This window comes from Ovis canadensis, chromosome 23 (assembly GCF_042477335.2).
Source record: "Ovis canadensis isolate MfBH-ARS-UI-01 breed Bighorn chromosome 23, ARS-UI_OviCan_v2, whole genome shotgun sequence".
NCBI lineage: Eukaryota > Metazoa > Chordata > Mammalia > Artiodactyla > Bovidae > Ovis > Ovis canadensis.
The window spans coordinates 14,174,084-14,196,815 of NC_091267.1; the positions used below are offsets into that span (position 1 = coordinate 14,174,084).

At 48.0% G+C, this 22,732-nt stretch overlaps 1 protein-coding gene across 9 annotated transcripts in view; it reads right to left on the reverse strand.

Annotated features, from left to right (window-relative positions):
- ATP9B (ATPase phospholipid transporting 9B (putative)) overlaps positions 1-22,732 on the reverse strand; it is a 156,123-nt gene that overhangs the window by 16,210 nt on the left and 117,181 nt on the right. For all 9 annotated transcript variants that reach the window (XR_011252450.1, XR_011252449.1, XM_069569205.1 and 6 more), the window contains 3 exons: positions 17,768-17,910; positions 9,426-9,538; positions 6,422-6,667 (listed from right to left, as the gene is read on the reverse strand). Coding sequence is in view for 7 of the 9 variants with exons in the window: in XM_069569205.1 (XP_069425306.1) it covers positions 6,422-6,667; positions 9,426-9,538; positions 17,768-17,910 (502 nt within the window). In the remaining 2 variants the exon portion in view is untranslated. The remainder of the gene's footprint in view (positions 1-6,421; positions 6,668-9,425; positions 9,539-17,767; positions 17,911-22,732) is intronic.

The following is a 22,732-nucleotide window of genomic DNA, read 5'->3' on the forward strand; positions in this document are numbered from 1 at the left end:
GTAACTTCATATCCAGAGGTGTGACATGTAGCAGTGAAAGGAAGGAAAATTTCTAAAGTACTGACAGTTTGACTGTATTTTCTTCCTAAAGATGATTATGCAATTAAAACACACATGCTGTTTGAGAGCATAATGTTTCCCAACTCAGAATGAAGGGCATGAGCCAAGGGTGGGGGAGGCTCTTCACATGACTCCGGCAGTCAGGAGGGGAGGCTCTGCCAGCCACGCCTGCCCCCCGGGGGCACCGCACAGACTGGGTGGCCGCGGTCCACTCAGACCCCTGGGGCAGAAATGACCGCCCGGTTACGGAGCTGGACAACAGTGAAGGGGTCTATGACAGCCTCGGGGCAGATGCTTGACGCCCGCTGTGTTCAGGTCGCCACCCCCAGTGACCAGCACCACAGACACCTCTTGAGCCGAGGAGCAGCAGCCTCTCCTTCAGGGCGGCTGAACAGTGGGACGCTCAACGGGGCACTGATGACAGGAGGGAACACGCGGAGCCCTGTCTGAGCGCTGGCTTGTGTGAGGCAGGCTTCTGGGTCCTGGAAGAGACGGGGGTGAAGAGCTCATCCAGCGCAATCTGGGCTTTGAGAGTAAAAACCCAGCTTTCAGCCTAGAAGTCACTAGTTCATGGTTAGCCACTTCTTCACAAGCAAAATGTCATCGCTCGAAAGAAGCGCCCAGGCTGCTCTATGGTTCCATACAGCCAGCGTTCGCATCTGTTTGTGGTGGCACAGGTGTTCAAATTTTTTGCTTCTGTTTAAACTGGGTGGTTGTTTTCTCACGATGAGTTTTTCGGGTTCTTTATCTGTACTGGTTACTGGTCATTTATCAGATATGTATTTTGCAAACACATCCTAGAAGTCTGTGGCTTGTCTTCGTTTTCATAACAATGTTTCTCAAAGAATACAGGATTTTTACCTCAAAGTCTAATTTAACAGTTTTTTCTTTTACAATTTGCACTGTTTGTGACCCACAAAATCATTGCCTAACTCAAACCGACAAAGATCTTCTTATACGTTGTCTTTTAGAAATTTTATACTTTTGGTTTTTCATTTAGGTCTATGACCAATCTGAGTTAATTTTTATAACAGTGAGACATATTGGTTCAGGCTCTGTTTTGCAAATGGCTGTTCAAATGTTCTGCACCCCATTTATTCTGATCATCTTTTCTGTAACGGATTTCCATGGCACCTTTATAAAAAATCAGCTGACAGTAACAGAAAGTCTTCGAATCCGTGTGTACATTTCTCACATACACTGTCCTCAAGTTTTCTTCACTGTCTTACTTTCCAGCATACAAATGCTGTACGTATTGTTAGATCTATCCTTAAACATGTCATAGTTTTCTGTGTGTGTGCTAGAAATGGTACATTAAAAAATTTCAATTTCTAATTGCTCATTGCTGGTATATACAAATAGGAGTAATTCTTGTATATGGATATCATAACATACAACTTTGGTAAACTCACTTATTAAGTCTTAGGAGAAAGTTAAACTTTCCGCAGAGCTTTTGGGATTTTCTATGAAGACAATCACATTATCTACTGAAAAAAGGGAGAGAGTTTTGTTTCTTCCTTTTTTCTGGCCTACAGAGGTTTCATGTAGTTCTCACACTCCATTCTGCTAATCTGTATTCTTCCTGAACATGGATATTAGAGGTTTTAAAAAGTCTGAGCATCTGGGCTGGTCTAGTATGCTCTTCTAAACCTTATGCCTACCTGTCTGTTACACACTCGTCACAGGCATAATTTTAGGTGTGTGTGCTTAGGTTGCAGTCACTGTTTTGTATTGTTTACTATTTTTGCCAAGTTTTTCCACTTTATTTAATTTTCAAAGGATCAGCCTTTGAATTTACTGCTTATCCAGTCATTGCTTTCATGCTCTCCTCTACCTTTGCTTTCTCCTACTTTCCTTGGCTCTGCCGTCTTCTCAACCGTCTCGGCTGGACACCAGCTTCACTTGCTCCCCTCCTTGCTGTCAGCGCAGTCCTGGTTTGACGTGCAAGGCTCGACCCAGCCTGTCTGCTGGCTGAGGTGGAGTCCCCACTGCCGACTGCTCCCACGAGGGGGGCCTGGGTGGAGCTGCTCGGGGTGCACGGCCACGGCCTTGGCTCCTCCTGGGCTGTCACCCTCACGTTGGGTCACACCACTGCTGTGTGGTGTTTCTAAGGGGACACTCGCAGAAAGAGAGCTGCCGGGTCAGGCAGGGGCCAGGTGCGTGGCCTCACAGAGAAGCGGTGCAGGGGTGGCTGGAGCAGCTGCTGCCCCTTCCTGCTCCCTCCGGATGTGGTCAGTGATGGAAGAGACCACGTAAGGATGACTGCTTCTAACTTGGCTTTTAAACATTTCTAACAATGTGATTATTGAAAATAATATGAAGGTCAAAATAATTAAAATGCAAGTGTGAAAAATGCGCATTTAAATGGGAGCTTGAGCTACACCTCATGCACAGGCCAGTGAGCAGCATGCCTGGGCGATCACTGTCACAGGCAATCTGTTCATGCCCTCGCACTTCTCCACGCTAGGCAGCCAGTGTGGGGCAGACTTTGTTGTTAATTTTCGCTGTAATTCCATTATTCAGGAAAATCTGTGCTGTCGTTCTTGAAAGATTAGGAGAAGTTTCCTTTACCATATTAGCATCTGCATAGCCACCAGCTCCACTCCAGGGACACCTTTCCTACCACACGCCGTATAAATCACAGTTTGATCACTGACACATCTTCATTTCCAGTTGCGGTACTGCCACCACTGCTATAATTTGATAGAATTATGAACAAAATGTGCGCGCTGACCACCGGGAACAGCTGCCAGTCGATACTCAGGGCAGGCTGTGCGGTTCGTGTTCTGTCCTGCTCCTGAGGGCCATGGAGGGGGACTCAGGCCACAGACGGGGAGCTGCTCCCCATAAACATGCTGACCCAACACCGTAGTTAGTCCTGCTTCAATAAGCACACACAAAAAAAGGGGTGTAAAGTTACAGCATGCAGCATACACTGGAGTAAATCAGAAGCAATGCTATTAGGGACAGTCATTCTTTTGTTTGTAAATAATCCACTCATGGTTTGTCATTAATTTCAGCTGATTCCTGCACAGACACGTCCACGTGAACAACACTAGCCATACCCTGAAATAATAGTTAAGACAGAACTTACAGAGGTGAAGGGGAAAATGTTACTAACAGCAGATTTGCAGGTTTAAGTCACTGAAAATCTCAGCCTATCGATCATTTTGAGCTGAGCTGACTGGAGTCTTGGGTTTGCATCGTGTTGGCCTTGCTCACTGAGGTGATGACCTGGTGCCTGAGGTGCTGCCCCTGAGCTGACTTGGTGGCGCCCGTTGGTGACACTGGCTTGATCTCAGCTTCTGCAGCTGCACTGGACACAGAGCTTACCAGGGCTGGGTTTTAACTTTGTCCAGGAATTTCTGGGAACATTTGTCTGCTAAGCTGGAGTTTGCTATGCTGAGGCTGTACTGGCAAAGTGACAGGCAAGTGAAACTTTCTACTCTCTTGGAGAAAATGAAATATTGATCACTTATCATAAGAAACAGCAACTGGAGCCTAAGCAGGCTGCAGGTCCTGAATACGAAATTACTCCTGCTCTGACAGCCCAGCCCCCGCTACACGTGACAGCTTCAAGCACGCTCGTCACTGTAAGTGTGCAGGGACCGTGCCTCGGACAGCCTCTCACGGCTTGAAGTCAACCCCCAGACGCCATTCCTGGAACAGGAGAAATGCATCTGTGCACATGCTTAGGTAAGTCAGAAGACGCTCTCTTTTCAGGAAAATGAACACGAAGAATTGCCGCAATATGAGAGACTCAGAAACCAGTACATTCTACTCAATAAGTCACACTTTCTGATGCTAAGATGACACAGGAGCCTAAGCAAATAGGGATTATAAGAGTGAGTATGGTGTTGACGTGAGTATACAAAGCCGGTTAAGTCTCCTAAATGATAAGGTTGCTTATTAACTGCACACATGCTGACAGGTCAAGGCTGAGGGCAAGGAGAGAACATCAACTAAGCCATTTCCCTGAAAAAAGCTCCAGGGTGCAATATTCTACCACTTTATTCAATAAAAAATGCTTTTAAAACAGTACTTTGGTGATTGGGAAACAATGCTATCATCTGTCAACCTAACTGCAGCAAAGTTCAATAAGGGAAATAATGAACCGTTTTGATGATTTTCCTTGGGCTTCAGGGACCTGCAAACACTGCGTCCACAAAGTGCTTTAAAAACTATGATGAAGTCAAGTCTTTTCATTTTCAGATTTGAAATATGGGCTAGGGATTTCTTAGAGGTTATTTACTGGCCTGCCATTTTAAATCATTGTCCAATTTCTAAAGTAGGAAGAAATTTTGAAATAAAAAATTTAAATATAAGGCTAGTAGTTTTAATTTAGTTTTGGAAATCTTTGAATCATTGAAATCTCTCTCTATTGTGAATTCCTAATTTAAAATTTAAAAAATGTTAACATAAAAGTCTAAAGATAAAAATTCTAAGTATTTTAAATAAAACTTTGTATTTATTTTTGGAAGGTAATAAGGTAAACATATAAGATTTTTAAAACTTCCAATAAAATTTTCCTTGGAAAACATCTGTGGTCTAAGTTTTCCATGCTCAGGACTAGGAAAAAATACGTTTCAATAAGTAATCACATGGAGCTCGAGAGGATTTCTAGAACACTAGAAAGTGTAACTCCTTTGCAAGAAAAAGAGGGGCAGCGTTGCCCTCCAACGTGTGTCTGCTCCAGGCCAACCCGAGGCCAGGCCAGCCTCCCGGACACCTGACTACCCACCTCTGCGGCCCAGGCCCCACGTCCACTGCGACCGCGAGTGACGTGTGTTCCAGGTGATACACACGCGGTTCCAAAGGCCGTACCGAGCTCTGGTGGAAAGGAGGTTTCTACACACCTGCTGGTCAATGTGGTCTATCAAGCAGAGCACGGGGGGGATGGACGGGACTGCGCTCCTGCCCGCTGCATCACTCACCAGGGATGTGGGGCCTGGAGGCTGTGCCCCAAGGGTGGATCCCACGGCCAGGCTGTGTCCCACGGCCTGGATCCATTCTGCACGAAGGCTCAGCTGCGCTGCGGGGCGTCCCCACGGCTGACCACAGCCCGGCTCACAGCTCACAGGTTCCCCAGCACTTACTGGGAAGACAGGCACTGAGCCTCACAGAAGGGAAAGGCTGAGCCATGGGGTAGGCTCCTGCTGGCCCTGCTGGGGAAGCCACACACACCGGTGGACGTGACAGCAGAGAAGCAGACTCACAGATTCAGATAACAGATGAGTGGCGACCAGTGGGGCGGGGGAGGTGGAGGGCAGGCCGGGGGGAGGAAGAGGCACAAACCGTCATGTACAAAACAGGCTACAACACGGGAAACACGGCCAACATTTTACAGTACCTATAAACGGAGTATAGCCTTTACAAATTGTGAACCACTGAGCTACCAGGCAAGTCTACCTTGTACACCTGTAACTCATACGGTCTATCAGCTATACTTCAGTTTAAGAAAAATGGAAATACCTCTGTAACGAGAGCTTCAAAAATAAATTTTAAAAAACCACAGCTGTGGTAGGAGCTCTGTCAATGCCCCAAGCTGCTGCTCCACTGGGGGTTCGCCATCGGGAAGTCAGGACAGGCTGTGGGCCCTGCGCTGCACACCCCGGCCTGCACCCTCTCAGAGCCTGGCAGTACCAGGGGAGGGACTAACTGGGGCGCGGGGCCTCAGCTGTGGTATGACCGACTGGATCTCCAGGGTGGAGAAGAGCTGGCCCCACCTGCGGAATAAACAGCATTCCTAGGGCTGAGCTTCCCAGGTGGCACCAGTGGTGAAGAACCTGGCTGCCAGCGCAGGAGACAGGAGAGACGCCTGTTGGTCCCTGGGTGGGGAAGATGCCCCAGAAGAGGAAACGGCAACCCACTCCAGTATTCTTGCCTGGGGATTCCCATGGGCAGAGGAGCCTGGTGGGCTACAGTCCACGGGCTGCAAAGAGTTGGACATGACTGAGTGACTGAGTGTGCACACACACACACATACTGTACCTAAATTCTAGCAAAATACCTGGAGATCTGACTTGCAAGCTTGGTGATTGCCTTGGAGAGAGATCACAGGAGGATGCAGCCTGCAGACCTCACGGTGTCAGCAGGCAACAGGTCCTGCTCCCCGCCTCCCTGTACCCAATCCCAGGGGGCTCTGGGATGAGAAAGCACCTGCCCACAAGGACGGGCTGAGGGCAGGGGTTAGGCCAGGAGGGCACTGGCCTGTGGCGAAAGCCCATTCTGAAAACCACAGACAAGCCCTCCTCACCCCACGAGAAGACGGAGCAAGCACTCCTGGTGGGGCCGGGAGGAGCCAGGGGAGGCGCTGTCTGCGCCTGCGGGCCTGCCTCGGACGCGGCCCTCGGTGACTGACCTCGTCAGGGCTAGAGGCCTGGTAGGTGCGGTTGTCATCGCTGAAGTCCTGGTCTGCCTCGGCAACCTCGGTCTCGCCAGCTGCGCCGCGGGCCTCATACACAGGCGTCACGTTGTGACACAGGGCGACAGCCTTCACAGCCTCGTGGACCCGGCTGCTCACGCTCCTCCTCACCTTGGGCGCAGACGACGCGGCTTTCCTCGGAGGGGTTGAAATGGTGCTGCTTCCGCCAGCCTGACACTGTGTCTGCAAACACGGACGTCGCAGGGTTAGAGGCAAGCGGGCGCATGCTGGAGTTACCCACACGCACGCCTGTCACGGACGGCCAGGCCGGGCTGGAGAGTGGCTGGGATGACAACCGCCTGCATGTGACCCACGGGGCAATGACGCACCTGGGGATCCCGGGGCCACAAGGTGCCTGGACATTTCCCGGTTGTCCAGTAACCGAAATGTTTGCTACAGTACTCAAAATTCGACCATCTCCTTTTAGTAGGTTCACTGCAGCCTGTCATGCATGTGCCCAGTCCTTAACAATTCCTGTTTATCCACCACTTCTAAGAGCAAAGTTAAGAACAGAAGACTCCCAAGTGCTTTCCTTTCTCCTTAAAAACTGTGTGCATAACTGGTCTGAAGTTAAGAGCAGGAAAAAGCATTTAGGATGGTTCCCTTAATACTACAGACTCATTGGCTTTGCATCAGTCTCTGAAGTTAACTGTCTGGTTTGCAGACAAGGAGTGTTGGATATAGTAATTGCCTCCTGACAGCCCTGGACACACCCCACCCACAACCCTGTTCACCTCCTCCTGGGTGGGGCTGTGGGAGGACCCCGACCCCAAGGCCCATCAGATGCTTCTCCACGGAACACAAGGGTAACTCCTGACACCCCTGGAAAGCCTCTCCGCTTTTGGGTGGCTGTGCAGAGCAGCTAAGCCATGCCCATCCGCCCGTCAATCACGGATCCGGCTAAGGAGGGGGTGGCCCCCTGCTCAGCTGGCGCCCCTTCCAGCCTGCGCCCCCCACCCATACCTGCATCCTGACCGCACACCCACACAGCCACCAAGCAGCCCTGCTCCTGCTGACTCAGGCTGAGTGCTTCACTCCACGCAAGTCCACTCAGGATCCCAGGTGTAAGTACGATCAGGCTGCACCAGACTCACGTTCCGTTACAGTGGACTTAAATTATTGTCATCTCATTAACACTAACAAGCAGAAGGGAAGGAAGAAATCCATTCACATAAAAACCTGGATAACCAGCCAATGAACATAGCTTTCACTAAAAAACGTTTGTAAGATTCTTCTTAGATGGGATACTATTTGCTGTGTCTATATGACATCTTTTCTGCTTTTAATTTTTTCTAGTAAAATAACATTTGGAGCTACTGAAGTCATATTCATGGATAATACAGGTTTTGTTTTTTTTTTAAGATATCACCTGGCACTATTTAACCTAGACACAGATCGCAAGACGGGAGATAGTAGTCCTCCATTAAAATTTTTTCATCTATTAATAAATACTCTAGGTTCCAAAATACTCTATTAAAATGAATGACATCCAAGTTGACTTTCTGTGTTCGTGCACAGATGAGTACTTCTGGGGGTGTCTGATCACACATATCACCCACACACACTCAGGTAAGGCTGTTTTCACTGATAGCAGCTCAAAAGTAAAGTGCATGCCAGATGGGTGCAGTTCACAGAAAAAAGAGATGGTTTTCACAAAACTGAATATAAGGCTGACAACATACTTTGTGTTCAGAAAAAGCAAGAGAGTTCCAGAAAAACATCTATTTCTGCTTTATTGACTATGCCAAAGCCTTTGACTGTGTTCATCACAATAAACTGTGGAAAATTCTGAGAGAGATGGGAATACCAGACCACCTGACCTGCCTCTTGAGAAACCTATATGCAGGTCAGGAAGCAAGAGTTAGAACTGGACATGGAACAACAGACAGGTTCCAAACAGGAAAAGGAGTACGCGAAGGCTGTACATTGTCACCCTGCTTATTTAACTTCTATGCAGAGTACATCACGAGAAACGCTGGACTGGAAGAAGCACAAGCTGGAATCAAGATTGCCAGGAGAAATTTCAATAACCTCAGATATGCAGATGACACCACCCTTATGGCTGAAAGTGAACAGGAACTAAAAAGCCTCTTGATGAAAGTGAAAGAGGAGAGTGAAAAAGTTGGCTTAAAGCTCAACATTCAGAAAACAAAGATCATGGCATCTGGCCCCATGACTTCACGGGAAATAGATGGGGAAACAGTGGAAACAGTGTCAGACTTTATATTTTTGGGCTCCAAAATCACTGCAGATGGTAACTGCAGCCATGAAATTAAAAGGCACTTACTCCTTGGAAGAAAAGTTATGACCAACCTAGATAGCATACTGAAAAGCAGAGACATTACTTTGCCAACAAAGGTCCATCTAGTCAAAGCTATGGTTTTTCCTGTGGTCATGGATGGATGAGAGAGTTGGACTATGAAGAAAGCTGAGCGCCAAAGAACTGATGCTTTTGAACTGTGGTGTTGGAGAAGACTCTTGAGAGTCCCTTGGACTGCAAGGAGATCCAACCAGTCCATCGTAAAGGAGATCAACCCTGGGTGTTCATTGGAAGGACTGATGTTGAAGCTGAAACTCCAATACTTTGGCCACCTCATGCGAAGAGTTGACTCACTGGAAAAGACTCTGATGCTAGAAGGGATTGGGGGCAGGAGAAGAAGGGGACAACAGAGGATGAGATGGCTGGATGGCATCACCGACTCGATGGACGTGAGTCTGAGTGAACTCCAGGAGTTGGTGATGGACAGGGAGGCCTGGCGTGCTGCGATTCATGGGGTCGCAAAGAGTCGGACACAACAGAGCGACTGAACTGATGCATACAGCCACGCCGAGGCGTCTCTGGGGAAGGTGCTGCATTGCAGCTTGGCATGTGACAGGCCCTGTTACCGCAGCAGCACTGGGCACACTGGCAGGAGACACCTGCAGGGCTGGGCCCGCTCACCTGTGCGTAGGCATTCACGAGGTGGTTCTGGATCTCATCCATTGTGTCCGTCCCATAAGACACGGTGCCCAGGTGCAGCCGCTTAAACACCATCTCGTTCTGGGTGAGGGTTCCTAGGACAGAAACAGCAGGACACCGTCAATGCAGGGAGCTCGCTGGCGGTTCAAGGCTGGGCCCCAATGCATCACACGCAGGGCTGGCTGTGCCCTGTACCCTGAGCATGCGCTCTGCCACACTAAGCATCACCAAGTGCCGTCCATACCACCCTCATTTGCTCCATTTCACTATGAGGACCGGTGCTCTTCCCGCAGCGTCAGGCTCCCTTTCAGTAATTCCCAGTGATGGGCTGGGGGCGGGGGGTTCTGGTTCTGCAGAGACAGTCCGGCTCTATCTCCCGGTTCAGATCTACTGTTGGTCCAAGGCAGATTTGCCCCTTGAGAGAGAGATGGGTGGAAAACTGGAAAAGTGACCCACAGCCAAGATCAGAACGTCGGTCCCTTTCACATGAATCTGTCGTGAACCACGAACTATTTTCCACCGAACAGAAACAACCTTCTCGAGACTGGACACCACATGAGTCGCAGAGAGAGGAGGAGAGGAGGCAGAGGCGCTTTCCCAGCTGCTCTCCAACCCGTGGGCCACCCTGTGTGCCCTCCTCACCCAGCCTGGGACCAACCACCAACCCAGGAAAACCACTTTCAGGAGGGTCCATGGTTTCGGCCTCCAATCAGAAAGATACACAACAGGCGCAGTGAAGTACCAGCATGGCAGAGGGGAGGCAGAGGGGAGGCCGTGTACTTCAGAAACTCAGTGAGCTCTCATTAAAAGTGGCACAGGAGGTCCCAACGTTACTCATGAGCCTGACAGGAGACTGCAGCCACTGTACGTGGATCACTTACTATGAAAACACACACACAAGCTGGACCTCAACATAAGAAGACACACACAAGCACGGGACCTCAATATGAAAACGCTCACACGAGCACGGACCTCAACATAAGAACACACACACAAGCACGGGACCTCAATATGAAAACGCTCACACAAGCATGGACCTCAACATAAGAACACACACACAAACACGGGACCTCAATATGAAAACGCTCACACAAGCATGGACCTCAACATAAGAACACACACACAAACACGGGACCTCAATATGAAAACGCTCACACGAGCACGGACCTCAATGTGCAAACACACACACAAGCACAGGACCTCAATGTAAGAACACACACACACACACACGGGACTTCAATATGAAAACGCTCACACGAGCACGGACCTCAACATAAGAACACACACACAAACACGGGACTTCAATATCAAAACGCTCACACACACAAGCATGTGACCTCAACATAAGAACACACACACAAACACGGGACCTCAATATCAAAACGCTCACACGAGCACGAACCTCAATGTGCAAACACACACACAGCACGTGATCTCCATATGAAAACACACACAAGCATGTAACCTCAATGTGAAAACGCTCACACGAGCACGGACCTCAATGTGAAAACACACACACGAGCACGGGACCTCAATGTGAAAACGCTCGCACGAGCACGGGACCTCAATGTGAAAACGCTCGCACGAGCACGGGACCTCAATGTGAAAACGCTCGCACGAGCACGGGACCTCAATGTGAAAACGCTCGCACGAGCACGGGACCTCAATGTGAAAACGCTCGCACGAGCACGGGACCTCAATGTGAAAACGCTCGCACGAGCACGGGACCTCAATGTGAAAACGCTCGCACGAGCACGGGACCTCAATGTGAAAACGCTCGCACGAGCACGGGACCTCAATGTGAAAACGCTCGCACGAGCACGGGACCTCAATGTGAAAACGCTCGCACGAGCGTGGGGCCTCAATGTGAAAACGCTCGCACGAGCACGGGGCCTCAATGTGAAAACGCTCGCACGAGCACGGGACCTCAATGTGAAAACGCTCGCACGAGCACGGGACCTCAATGTGAAAACGCTCGCACGAGCACGGGACCTCAACGTGAAAACGCTCGCACGAGCACGGGACCTCAATGTGAAAACGCTCGCACGAGCACGGGACCTCAATGTGAAAACGCTCGCACGAGCACGGGACCTCAATGTGAAAACGCTCGCACGAGCACGGGACCTCAATGTGAAAACGCTCGCACGAGCACGGGACCTCAATGTGAAAACGCTCGCACGAGCACGGGACCTCAATGTGAAAACGCTCGCACGAGCACGGGACCTCAATGTGAAAACGCTCGCACGAGCACGGGACCTCAATACGAAAACGCTCACACAGCACGGGACCTCAATGTGAACACACACACACAGCATATGACCTCAATGTGAAAGCGCTCACACACGCGCAGGACATCAATATGAAAACACACACACAGCACGGGACCTTAACGTGAAAACACGCACACAAGCATGGGACCTTAACGTGAAAACACGCACACAAGCACGGGACCTTTGCTTTTCCCGCTCCACAGAAGGACAGCCACACGGGGCGGGGGGCCGGTAAATGCCCTGTGAGCCCATCCCTGGACTGCAGGCTGGCTCGACGTCTGGGGATCCCTGCACTTGTGCTGAAGCTCCGAGGAGGGGTGCCCTCAGGCACTGACGCAGTTCTAAGTGTGAACATGACGGAGAGCCATGTGATCACAGCACACGCCGGACCCTCCTCATGGGTTCTCGCCCCCCGCCCCTGCCCCCGATAGGAGATTTACTTAAGAGACTGTTTTGACAAACACTCTCAGAAGAATGCATTACATTATATACACGTATATATATGCTGCGACCAGGCCTTCTCGAGTTGTGGTGAGGAGGCCTCTCTAATCACGGGCGCGGCCTTCTCGCGGTGGTGGCCTCTGCTGCTGTGGAGCACCAGCTCTAGGGCACACAGGCTCCCGCAGTCGCAGCTCACAGGCTCGGCCGCCTGGAGGCACGTGGATCCCCATGGACCAAGGATCAAACCAGCATCCCCTGCACTGGCAGGCGAATTCTTAACCAGTGGGCCAGGGAAGTCCCCCATCCCTGCTTTAAATGGAAGTAACTGGCATGGAGAAGTCAAAGCAACACTTGTGGTCAGGCTGTTAGTGAAACAGCGAGCGAGACAAGAACACGGACCCTCTGATAGCAGATCGCACGTCTGCCACCGCGGGGCGCTGCTGCAACCTGAGGCTTGACTGACAACCAGGTTCTGGTGCCAGTATCTGCGGAGCCACTCAGAAACACGCCGCCTCCTCCACAAGCGTGCCACGCTATGCATAAAAGAGCTCCTAAAGTAAGCACAGCCCGACAGGTGACGAGAGCAACAGCGAGTCCTCGGCCTCCGGCGCAGGCCGGGTGCAGACTGGGCCGTCCACCAGCCTCAGAGAGTGGCTGAGGGACGGGCCACAAGGTGACAGGGAAGCGGCTAAGTGGCGGGATTAAAATATCCATTCATGGACTTCCCTGCCTGCCCACTGCCTAGGAACCTGCCTGCCAGCGCGGAAGACACAGCGTGGATCCCCGGGCCGGGAAGGCTCCACAGGCAGTGGGGCAGCTAAACCCATGAGCCCCAACTACTGAAGGTGCATTCTAGTCTGGGAGCTGAAACTTCTGAAGCGCGCGTGCTCCAGAGCCCTGCTCTGCAACAAGAAGCCACTGCAATGAGAAGCCCCCAGACAGCAATGAGGACTCACGGCACCCAAAAATAAAACAAAAAAATAAATAGAATCAAAACCAACCAACCAACCAACCAAAAAACAGCGTTATATCTTATGGTGCAATAATGGAAACAAAACTTCTAAAGTGATAAGGCTAATTTACCAAACCATGTAAGCAGACATTTGACATTATTTAACGGGGAGTCACATTCTACGTGCAGCACACCAGGCCTTCCCGTGAGCCCTGAAGCACTGGCACCCTCCCTCACACCCGGTCACCCGCGTCGGTGAACAACCACACCAGCGAAGCTGTTCAGGCTGCTTCACTGAGGCCCCACTCGGGCTCACCCAGCAGGAGACACCGCCATGGTCCTCTGGGGTCAGGCCACCAGCACACACCCCGTGCACGTGTGCACACTGCTGGGCACATCTATGCTCTGGTGCCCTTGGAAACCAGGGAGACAGTGCTTCCACGGGCCGCCACCGCTTCCTACAAAGTTCCCTGTGAGTCGAGTCTCAGCAAGGCAGTGTGCTGGGCAACGGATGCTATGATTACAATGCATCCGAGAACCTGTTGTTTCAGAGGGTGTTTCAGGAATGGCTTTGTTCTACATGAAGACAAAAACTAACAAAGGAATTAATGTATTGCTTTAACAGGCTGCACCCAAGTCCAGTTTTAAAATTTATGAATCCTCAGCAGCATTGTTCTCAAACAATGGCATCTTGGGGGCGGCGGGGAGAGGGGACGTCCTCTCAGCAGGTTCGGGGCACACAGCCTGTCCTCCGGCTTCAGCATCATCTGCGCGCTGATCACACCACGCCTAGGATTTCTGGTCAGTGTCAGCACGCTCTGCATCCTGGCAGCTAACAGATGTCTACCCTTGTCGAGTGAATTACTTTATGTTTCACGCACCGGCGGCCTCAGATGCGTCACTATGGCAACGTCATTAATTTCAGATCTTACCGGAAACGTGCACTCCAATCAAACCTAATTACAGCACACGGCTTTCTTGTCCAGGAGGAGGAAACTGTAATGCAATTATTGGAATACTTCATTTTCTGTTCTGCTGCGGCAAATGAGAGACACCCTGATGGACGCTTCTTGTCAGAAAGCTTATTGATGAAGCGCAAACCCAATTTACAGCCGCACGAAGACCTACCTCACAGCTCCGCCAGCCCCATGAGGCTCCTGATAGCAGCTCACCCCCAACCCAGCCTCCGATGGGAGGGGTGCCCACACCCGGCTCATCCTGGGAGCCGTCCTGGGGCCTGAAAGGCAGGCCAGACCCAGGAACTCAAGAACACCGCCACACAGCAACATCAGGAGCTGAAGGCTTCCAGTTTAGAAGACGAAATGAATAATATTTTCTCTATTTTATACAATTATTCTGGGTTTTTTTTTATTCCCTAAAATCTCAGGAACCAAGATCATTTATCCAAAACCTAAAGAAGCCTTTAAAAGTAGCCTTTTAAAAGTAGCAGAGTGAACTGTGGGAGAAATGAGGCTTTGTTTTTATGACTCTGGGCAAAAACCACTTATCCTTACCCTGACTGTAACTCCAACTCAATAAAGAAAAACGGAGGAGCTACAGAATGCTAACTTTGTTATTGTTTTAAAATGCAAAACAACAGTTAGGCTTTGGAGGACAAATATCGTCACAAAACCTTGGCTTAATGACATCACACCGGCAGATACAGAGACTCGAGCTGACCACGTTCTGTCAGGCATGAACTTTGTACACTTCCGTGAAAGAGCAGGTCAGTGCCCCCCAGGGCGATCACGCACGATGGCCACACGAGGATTTCTGGTCCAGACAGCACCTGCTCCCCTGGGAAGAACGAGGTAAACTTGGCACTGGGGCAGGAGGTGACCACAGAGGCCCTGAGAGGGGGCAGGAGTGGTGGCTGGGGGTGGGGGGCCGGGCCTGAGGACGTGCCGAGCCCCCAGCCCTTCCCCGCCCCGTACACCTGGAGGGGCGCGCCCTGCGCGGGCCGTTGCTGCATGGGCCCCTGTAAGGACCTCCACGGCACCACTGTCCCGGCGAGGGCGCTCGCTCTTCACACGCACCGCTGGCTCTTGTGGCCAGAACTTTGCTAGGAACACCCGGCACGTGCTGGTAAGGATAAGGACGCATTAGAACCCTTGGCTGCTGCTGGCAGGAATGTAAAATGACGCAGGGCTGCCACGTCACCCAGCGCAGATGCTCCCCCAGGGAACGGGCGCTCCCCCAGGGAACGGGCGCTCCCCCAGGGAACGGGCGCTCCCCCAGGGAATGGGCGCTCCCCCAGGGAACGGACGCTTCCGAGGCACAAACGCTGGGCTGACCAGGCCAAGACCCGCCTGACAAGGTAGTCTGCTGCGGGCCGCTCCCACCAACTGCGACCAGACTTGGCGAGTCCTGTCTGTACATACACGTCAGACGTTTCATGAAGGTGGAATGACGCCCTCCTGCATTAGGATATCCTGCTCAGGAGAACAGGGCGGCCACACATTTAATTTGGTCTCGGTAAGGTCTTTCAATGTTTAAACACACATATCCACAGAGTCCTTACCCATTTTTTGCTAGAATTTATTTTTTAATTCTTTATACTTCTTGTTGCTATTCTAATTGGCATTTTTAGAATTAAGTGTCCTCATTGTTGCTGGTATAGAGAAATGCAGTTCAACGCTGATACCAAGTTTACACGTGTAAACTCACTAAGCTCTCTCACCACTCTAGAAGCTCCAGGGGGCTCTTCGGGTTTCAAGGTACACAGTCACGAACTCGCCCTCTCTGGCAACAGCCTGCCTGTCGGCACTGGGACGCTTGTCTCCTGGGGGTGGCTTGTGGTTCCCGACTGTGTTCACCAACAGCCGTCGAGCAGGGCGGTGCTCTCTGCAGACAGCAGCCGGGTGCCTCCCTACCCGTGCCTGCCGGCCGTGGACTGACCACCTCTCCAGGACTCAGCTGGTTCTGGAGACATTTCTGACACGTCTGTAACATTTCATAGGGGTCTGGGTTTGCTGTGTGCCTGCTTCTCCATCCAACAAGTTCCACCTGTTTTCCGGAAACAGCTCAATCTCTGGATCAGCTATGGGCAGTTTGCGCGTTTTCCAGTGTTGTTTGAGGCTAACTCTCTTAAGTTTTCTCCCATCAGCGCAGTGAGGCTGGGAAGGCACTTCCACCACCTACCTTCTTGACCCCGAGCTCCTCAGGTCGCTATTTCTGAGTTTTTTTTTTGATTCACGGAGTATCACCTTCCCGGTAGATTCCTCAGCATCCCACAGAGACAAGCCCTAATGAAGACCAAACACAATCCAACAACTCTTTCTGACTGAGCTGCCAGAAACCTGTAATCCCTGTGTGAAGGCTGGCTGCCACACACCACCGAGCCCTCACCGTCGGGACATGGGCAGCTCTTTGCCAGCTCTGCTCACTGCCTTCACGTGTGCCCGCAGGTTCCTCAAGTTTGTGGTTACATGGACCTCAGCGATTCTAAACGGAATCATTCTTCAGTCTATTCCACACGTAAGGGAGTGACTTTTATCCCCGTTGCTATTTTAACCTGTAGCCTGCCACTTCACTGATTTCTGTTTTCAGCCACTGACTTCCTTGATTATTATATTTGTAGATATTTGCTGCTGCTTTTGCTTGTGGATCTTGCTTCTAGTTCCTGGCTCCCAGCAGTAGCTGGAGTAATGTCAAAGCCTGGTACATGTTAGTCTTTCTTCTTCCTGACTACAGTGAGGATTTTTCTAATATTTTATTAAAAATAAGGTTGAATTGTAACTGACATGTATTTTCTTTGTTGCTCTTTTGTTGCTAAATTGTGTCCGACTCTTTCGCAATCCCATGGACTGTAGCCCACCAGGCTCCTTTGTCCAAGGGATTTTCCAGGCAAGAATACTGGAGTGGGTTGCCATTTCCTTCTCCAGGGGATCTTCCAGATCCAGGGATCAAACCTGTGTCTCCTGCAACGGCAGGGGGATTCTTTACCACTGCCAATGGTATGGTAAAATATGGGGAACCCATATTTTCTTTACCATTTATAGATTTTATTTCTAGTTGGCTAAGAATTACAAAGGAATCTACACCGTGAATCAGTCAATCAAGAAGGGATTTTAACCCTTAGATATGGTTCTTGTTATAGTTCTGGACTCAATCTGTCATTTATTTAGTATGTTATGAATTGACAAGAATTCTTTGATGAAAAAAATGAAATAAAGACAAAGCAAATTTGGAGCAGGGAACCCAATGGGGAAGAACCATTTGTAGAGAGGCTCTTTGGAGAATGTTACTGTTAAAACAAACATCAAATTCACAGATCTTATTAATCCTCATTTTCTTCTACCAGTTTGTAACTACCATTCTATAATAAACAAACCCTTTTAGCTCTTAAGAAGCTACCAGAAAGGTGTAACACGGGCAGTTAAATAGAACAAAATCACAAGTGTAAGGATGTGGAAGTTCAAAATACAGAAGTCAGTCTTTAAAAGTCTCTAAGAATCTCACATCTTGCTAATTCTGATGATCCTCTATGTCAGAGTCGGGAGACTGGCTGGAGGCCAGTTTCGCGGTCAGTCTGGGAAACGCTGTGAACTCAGCACTCTCACACATGTGCACACACACCCTACACATGCGTGGGCACAGGTAGGCCAGGGTCCCCCCACCCCCGCCCAGACGCCTCTAGGTGCGCGTGGGCAGAGCGGCACCTGTCTTGTCGGTCAGCAGGTACACCAGGCGCCCCAGCTCCTCCGGGATGGTGCTGGTCCGGACCACGGTGCCAGGAATGTGCTCGTCTTTCATGATCATCCACCCGTAGGCAGCCTTGCCCATGTCCAGGTTCACACGCAAACTGCCAGAGAAAACCCACTGCAGTCGTTAGTGACTCAACACTGCATGTCCAGCATGCTTTCCATAAAAATTTATTTACAGAGACATGCATTCTCTGTAATTTGAGGTGGAAGAGATAGATCATAGTGGATTTCAGACTTTAAGAGAAATGAATTTGTTGACACCTAAGTCGGCAGGCCCCTTCTCAGCCAGTCGCTCATCATTCACCCATCAGCCTGGTTTGCAATGCGGCTGGATGGACCTGGGAGAGGTGGACGGCAGCGTGGGTCCAGGCTCAAAGGGGCCAGCAATACGTGGGAGGAAATCGCCCCGAATCACTGAGCATCAGTATCTGAGAGGGGTCTTGACATCCACCCCCGTGATTCACAAGAACGAAGGAGAAGCTCCCCCATGTGGAGGCCGTGAAGGGGAGCAGGTTCTGGAGGAGGCTGGGCAAAGGCCCTCCGAGCACCAGCCCCTGAGCATCACGTTCATAAAAAAAGAGCAGAGCCACTGCATATGAAGGAAAAACACCTTCAACTAAGACGATAACACCATACAGGGAGGAAACAGAGCTTATGTTCACTCTGATTCACACTGGACATCTTGATCAAATGTCAGTCCAATAATTTTCATTTTTAATGCCAAAAGTTTCTAGAAGCTCAAATTTCAAACACCAAGTTGACAGAATAGTTATCATCACTTACTTTAACTTACTTTTTAGTTAGATATTTAACTTACTTTTTAGTTATGTTCTAATTTTATGGAACTTCAAAACACAGGCCTCTGTTCAACTGGTATTGGATTGGCCAGAAAGTTTCTTCTGTTTTTTCTGTAAAATGACTCTAGTAGCACAGCAGCACTTAGTTATCTCTAACTTCACTGACACAATTTTGTTAAGATTGTGACAGCTGTCACAGCATGCATTAAAAAAAAAAGAATAAAATTGCTGAATTTTTGTGTAGCCATTTTAATATTGAAGATGAAAAAAAGCAACATTTTTGGTATATTATGCTTTATTAGTTCAAGAAAAGAAAAAACACAACTGAAACACAAAAAAGCTTCGTGCAGTTTATGGAGAAATTGCTGTGACTGATCAAACATGTCACAAGTGGTTTGTGAAGTTTCGTGCTGGAGATTTCTCGCTGGACGATGCTCCACAGTTGGGTAGACCAGTGGAAGTTGATAGCAAACAAATCGAGACATTAATTGAGAATAATCAACATTATACCACATGGGACACAGCCAACATACTCAAAATCAAGTTTTCAAATCAAGTGTTGAAAACCATGTGTACCAGCTTGGTATGTTAATCATTTTGATATTTGGGTTCCACATATGTGAAGTGAAAAAAACCTTCTTGATCATATTTCCACATGTAATTCTTTACTGAAACGTAATGAAATGTTCTGTTTTTAAAACAAATTGTGACAGGAAATGAAAAGTGGATACTGTACAATAATGTGGAATGGAAGAGATTGTGGGGCAAGGGAAATGAACCACCACCAACCACACCAAAGGCCGGTCTTCATCCAAAGAAGGTGATGCTGTGTAAATGGTGGGATTGGAAGGGAGTCCTCTATTATGAACTCATTCTGGAAAACCAAACGATTAATTCCAACAAGTACTGCTCCCAATCAGACCAACTGAAAGCAGTGCTCGATGACAAGCCTGGGGAATTAGTCAGCAGAAAACACATCAGCTTCCATCATGATAACGCAAGGCCTCAAGCTTTTTTGTTGACAAGGAAAACTTACAGCTTGGCTGGGAAGTCCCGATTCATTCGCTGTATTTACCAGACACTGCACTTGCAGATTTCCATTGATTTCAGTCTTTACAAAATTCTCCTAGTGGAAAAAATTTCCATTTCACGGAGGACTAAAAATGCACCTGGAACAGTTCTTTGCTCACAAAGACAAAATGTTTTGGAATGATGGAATTATGAAGTTACTGAAAAATGGCAGAAGGTAGTGGAACAAAATGGAGAATACATTGTTCAATAAATTCTTGGTGAAAATGAAAAACATGTCTTTTACTTTTACTTAAAAACTGAAGGAACTTTTTGCCAACCCTATACTTTACAGTTACACTTTTTCTGAACAAAAACTATATATTAAGCCTACTATTTTGAGTATTATAATAATATATACCATATACATATTTAAGCTCGTTATATTACTAATTTAGCAACTGTGAAATTTTCTAAGACCTACTCCAAATAAGTGGGAAAACGGCTGCAGTTCTAGATGGTCGGTTGAATCAGAGGCAGTTATGACCTTTACTGCTAAATAATGTTGTTTCTATTCAGTCACTAAGTCCTGTCTGACTCTTTGCAACCCATGGACTGTAACCAGGCTCCTCTGTCCATGAGATTTCCCAGGCAAGAACACTGCAGTGGGTTGCCATGCCCTCCTCCAGTTACACATATAAGAAAATGGAATAAACTATCTTCACGAACTAGTGTGTTCAGGAGTGTCCCCGAGAGGAACATGCATAAGCCTGCTTCATGCTACAGTGAGAAAACACGAGGTTAATTTTAGAACATAGAGTCCATCTTAACGGTGGCACTTTCTTTCCCCATTTCTTCCTCACAGCCACAGAAGTGTCTGAGGGGGTAGCCTGGACCCTGCATAAGTGAGGTGCGCAGCGTGGACCGTGGCATACCAACCCTCCACCCTCACCCCACCGACATGGCCTGCTGCATTTAAACTTAATTTGTTACAATTAAACCTGCACATTTATCAGAACCAGGTGAGCCAGCTGCAGGGCACACCAGGCTCCTCAGGGAGTGAAGCTACCTGAGATAATTCACACATATTTCTCCAAAGAGAGGCTTATTTTTAGATCCTCATCTGAGCAAAAGAAAATAAAAGTCATTTAAATGACACGCTTTATCTAAAGTAATCAAAACTGTTTCCTGTAAATAGTCATTTAAAGGAAAAAAGCTCAGATACAATTTTTCTGATCCCTCCCTCCCCCAAATGTTTTATTCTATGATTCTCTAAAAGTTTCATGACACACCACAGATGGCAAGCGATGGTTCAACAATGTTTTCACCAGGTGATTCGCCCATGGCTCTCAGACTCAGGGCCAACCTGGACCAATGCACCTGCAGGTGTGATGGGGTCAGGCTCGTTTCCTGAGTAAGTCTGTAACCATGAATCTTGAACTTGTCTCAAGCTGTTTTAAGACAGGTAGTAACTACAAGTACACAGTTTAGAAGTAAGAGTATTTGTCTTGGAAAAACGTACTTCCATCTCTTATCTCAATGATTCCTATAGTTAGCTTTTCAAATACAATGGCAAAGAAACAAACAAAATCCAAATAAACCAAAAACAACCACCACCACATAGCACACAAACATACTATACCACGAACAAGAGCCAGAGGGGAAAACACAAGAGAAACACTGCGCAAGGCATGAAATGCGCACGTGCAACAGGCACGGACTGCAGCCTGGACGCACAGGGGAAACTGGGAAGGTATCTGTGTGGAACAGGCAAAAATAAAAATGAATAATAAATCAAATTTTAGAACTAAAATAATGCCAATAACTGAAATTTAGAAATTAGTTTAATATCTGATTAGATATAGCCAAAGATGAAATCAGTGGCTTGGAAGGCAGGTCATCAGGAACATTACTTATTAACAGAATAAACCAAGAAACAAAAAAAGGTGGAAAGTACAAAAGTAAAACAGGAGAAACAAAGGGTATGGGTGGATCTCTGCCCACCCAGAACAGGGCAAAGGCAGTATTTAGGGACAAACTGAGACTGTTCTTGGATGAGTGGAAGAAACCTATCTACAGATTCCGGAATAGACATCTATCTAGACACTGTGTCAGAGAGCAGGACGCCACCCACAAAGAGCAGGCCTGAAAGGCACTGGGAAGGTCCCAGAGGGGAAAGGCCGAGATGAAGAGCAGCAACAGCAGCCGCAGAAGCCAGAAGAGAGCGAGCTGAATGTGGCAACTCAGAGAGCTACACAGGTGAAACTGTCTTTCAAGAGGAGAAACCTGGGGTTCCCAACAGAGACCCTCACTAAACAAAAACTAAAGAATACATTTCTGACAGAAGGAAAATTATCCTACATGGAACTTCTGAAAGGTAAGAAGAATAAAACATTGATAAACCAAAATTAAGAGGGAATGTGTAAAACAGTAATATCATGCAGTTTAAGAATACCTACAATTAGGATAAATTACAAAAATGGATTAGGTCAGAAGGGGCAAATGGAGTTAAACATTTGTAAGATGACATGCAAAGGAAACCAATACCTTTAGACTCTGAGAAATTAAGAATGTTTTTCATTTCAAGGACACATACTAAAAAGAACAGAAATTCTTATAAAACCTACAAACTACTATAGAAAAGGTGGAATTGAAAAAAAAAATGGTAAGAAAGGAGAAAAAATACAGAATAGAAATATACATTAAAAGCACAATATAAAATAATAGATTTAAACTAAAAATACAACAGTATTACAATAATTGTGTATGCACTAGTCAAAAACTATGAGTAGATTAAAATTAAACTTTATGCTATTTACAAGAGACACATATAAATATAATTACACAGAAAAGTTGAAAGTACGAAGATGGAAAAAGACATGCCAAGCAAATTAAAGCCAGCTGGCATCACTATATTAACATAAAGCAAAGTAGAATTTAATGCAAAAAGCCTTAGCAGAGATAAAGAAAGTCACTTTATATTGAGAAAATGCATAATTCAGCAGAAATATGTAATGATTTAAACCTGGATACCATCAACAGTAAAGTCACAAAATATATAATACCAAAAATAGAATTCAAAGGAAAAATAGATGAATTCACAATACTGATGGGT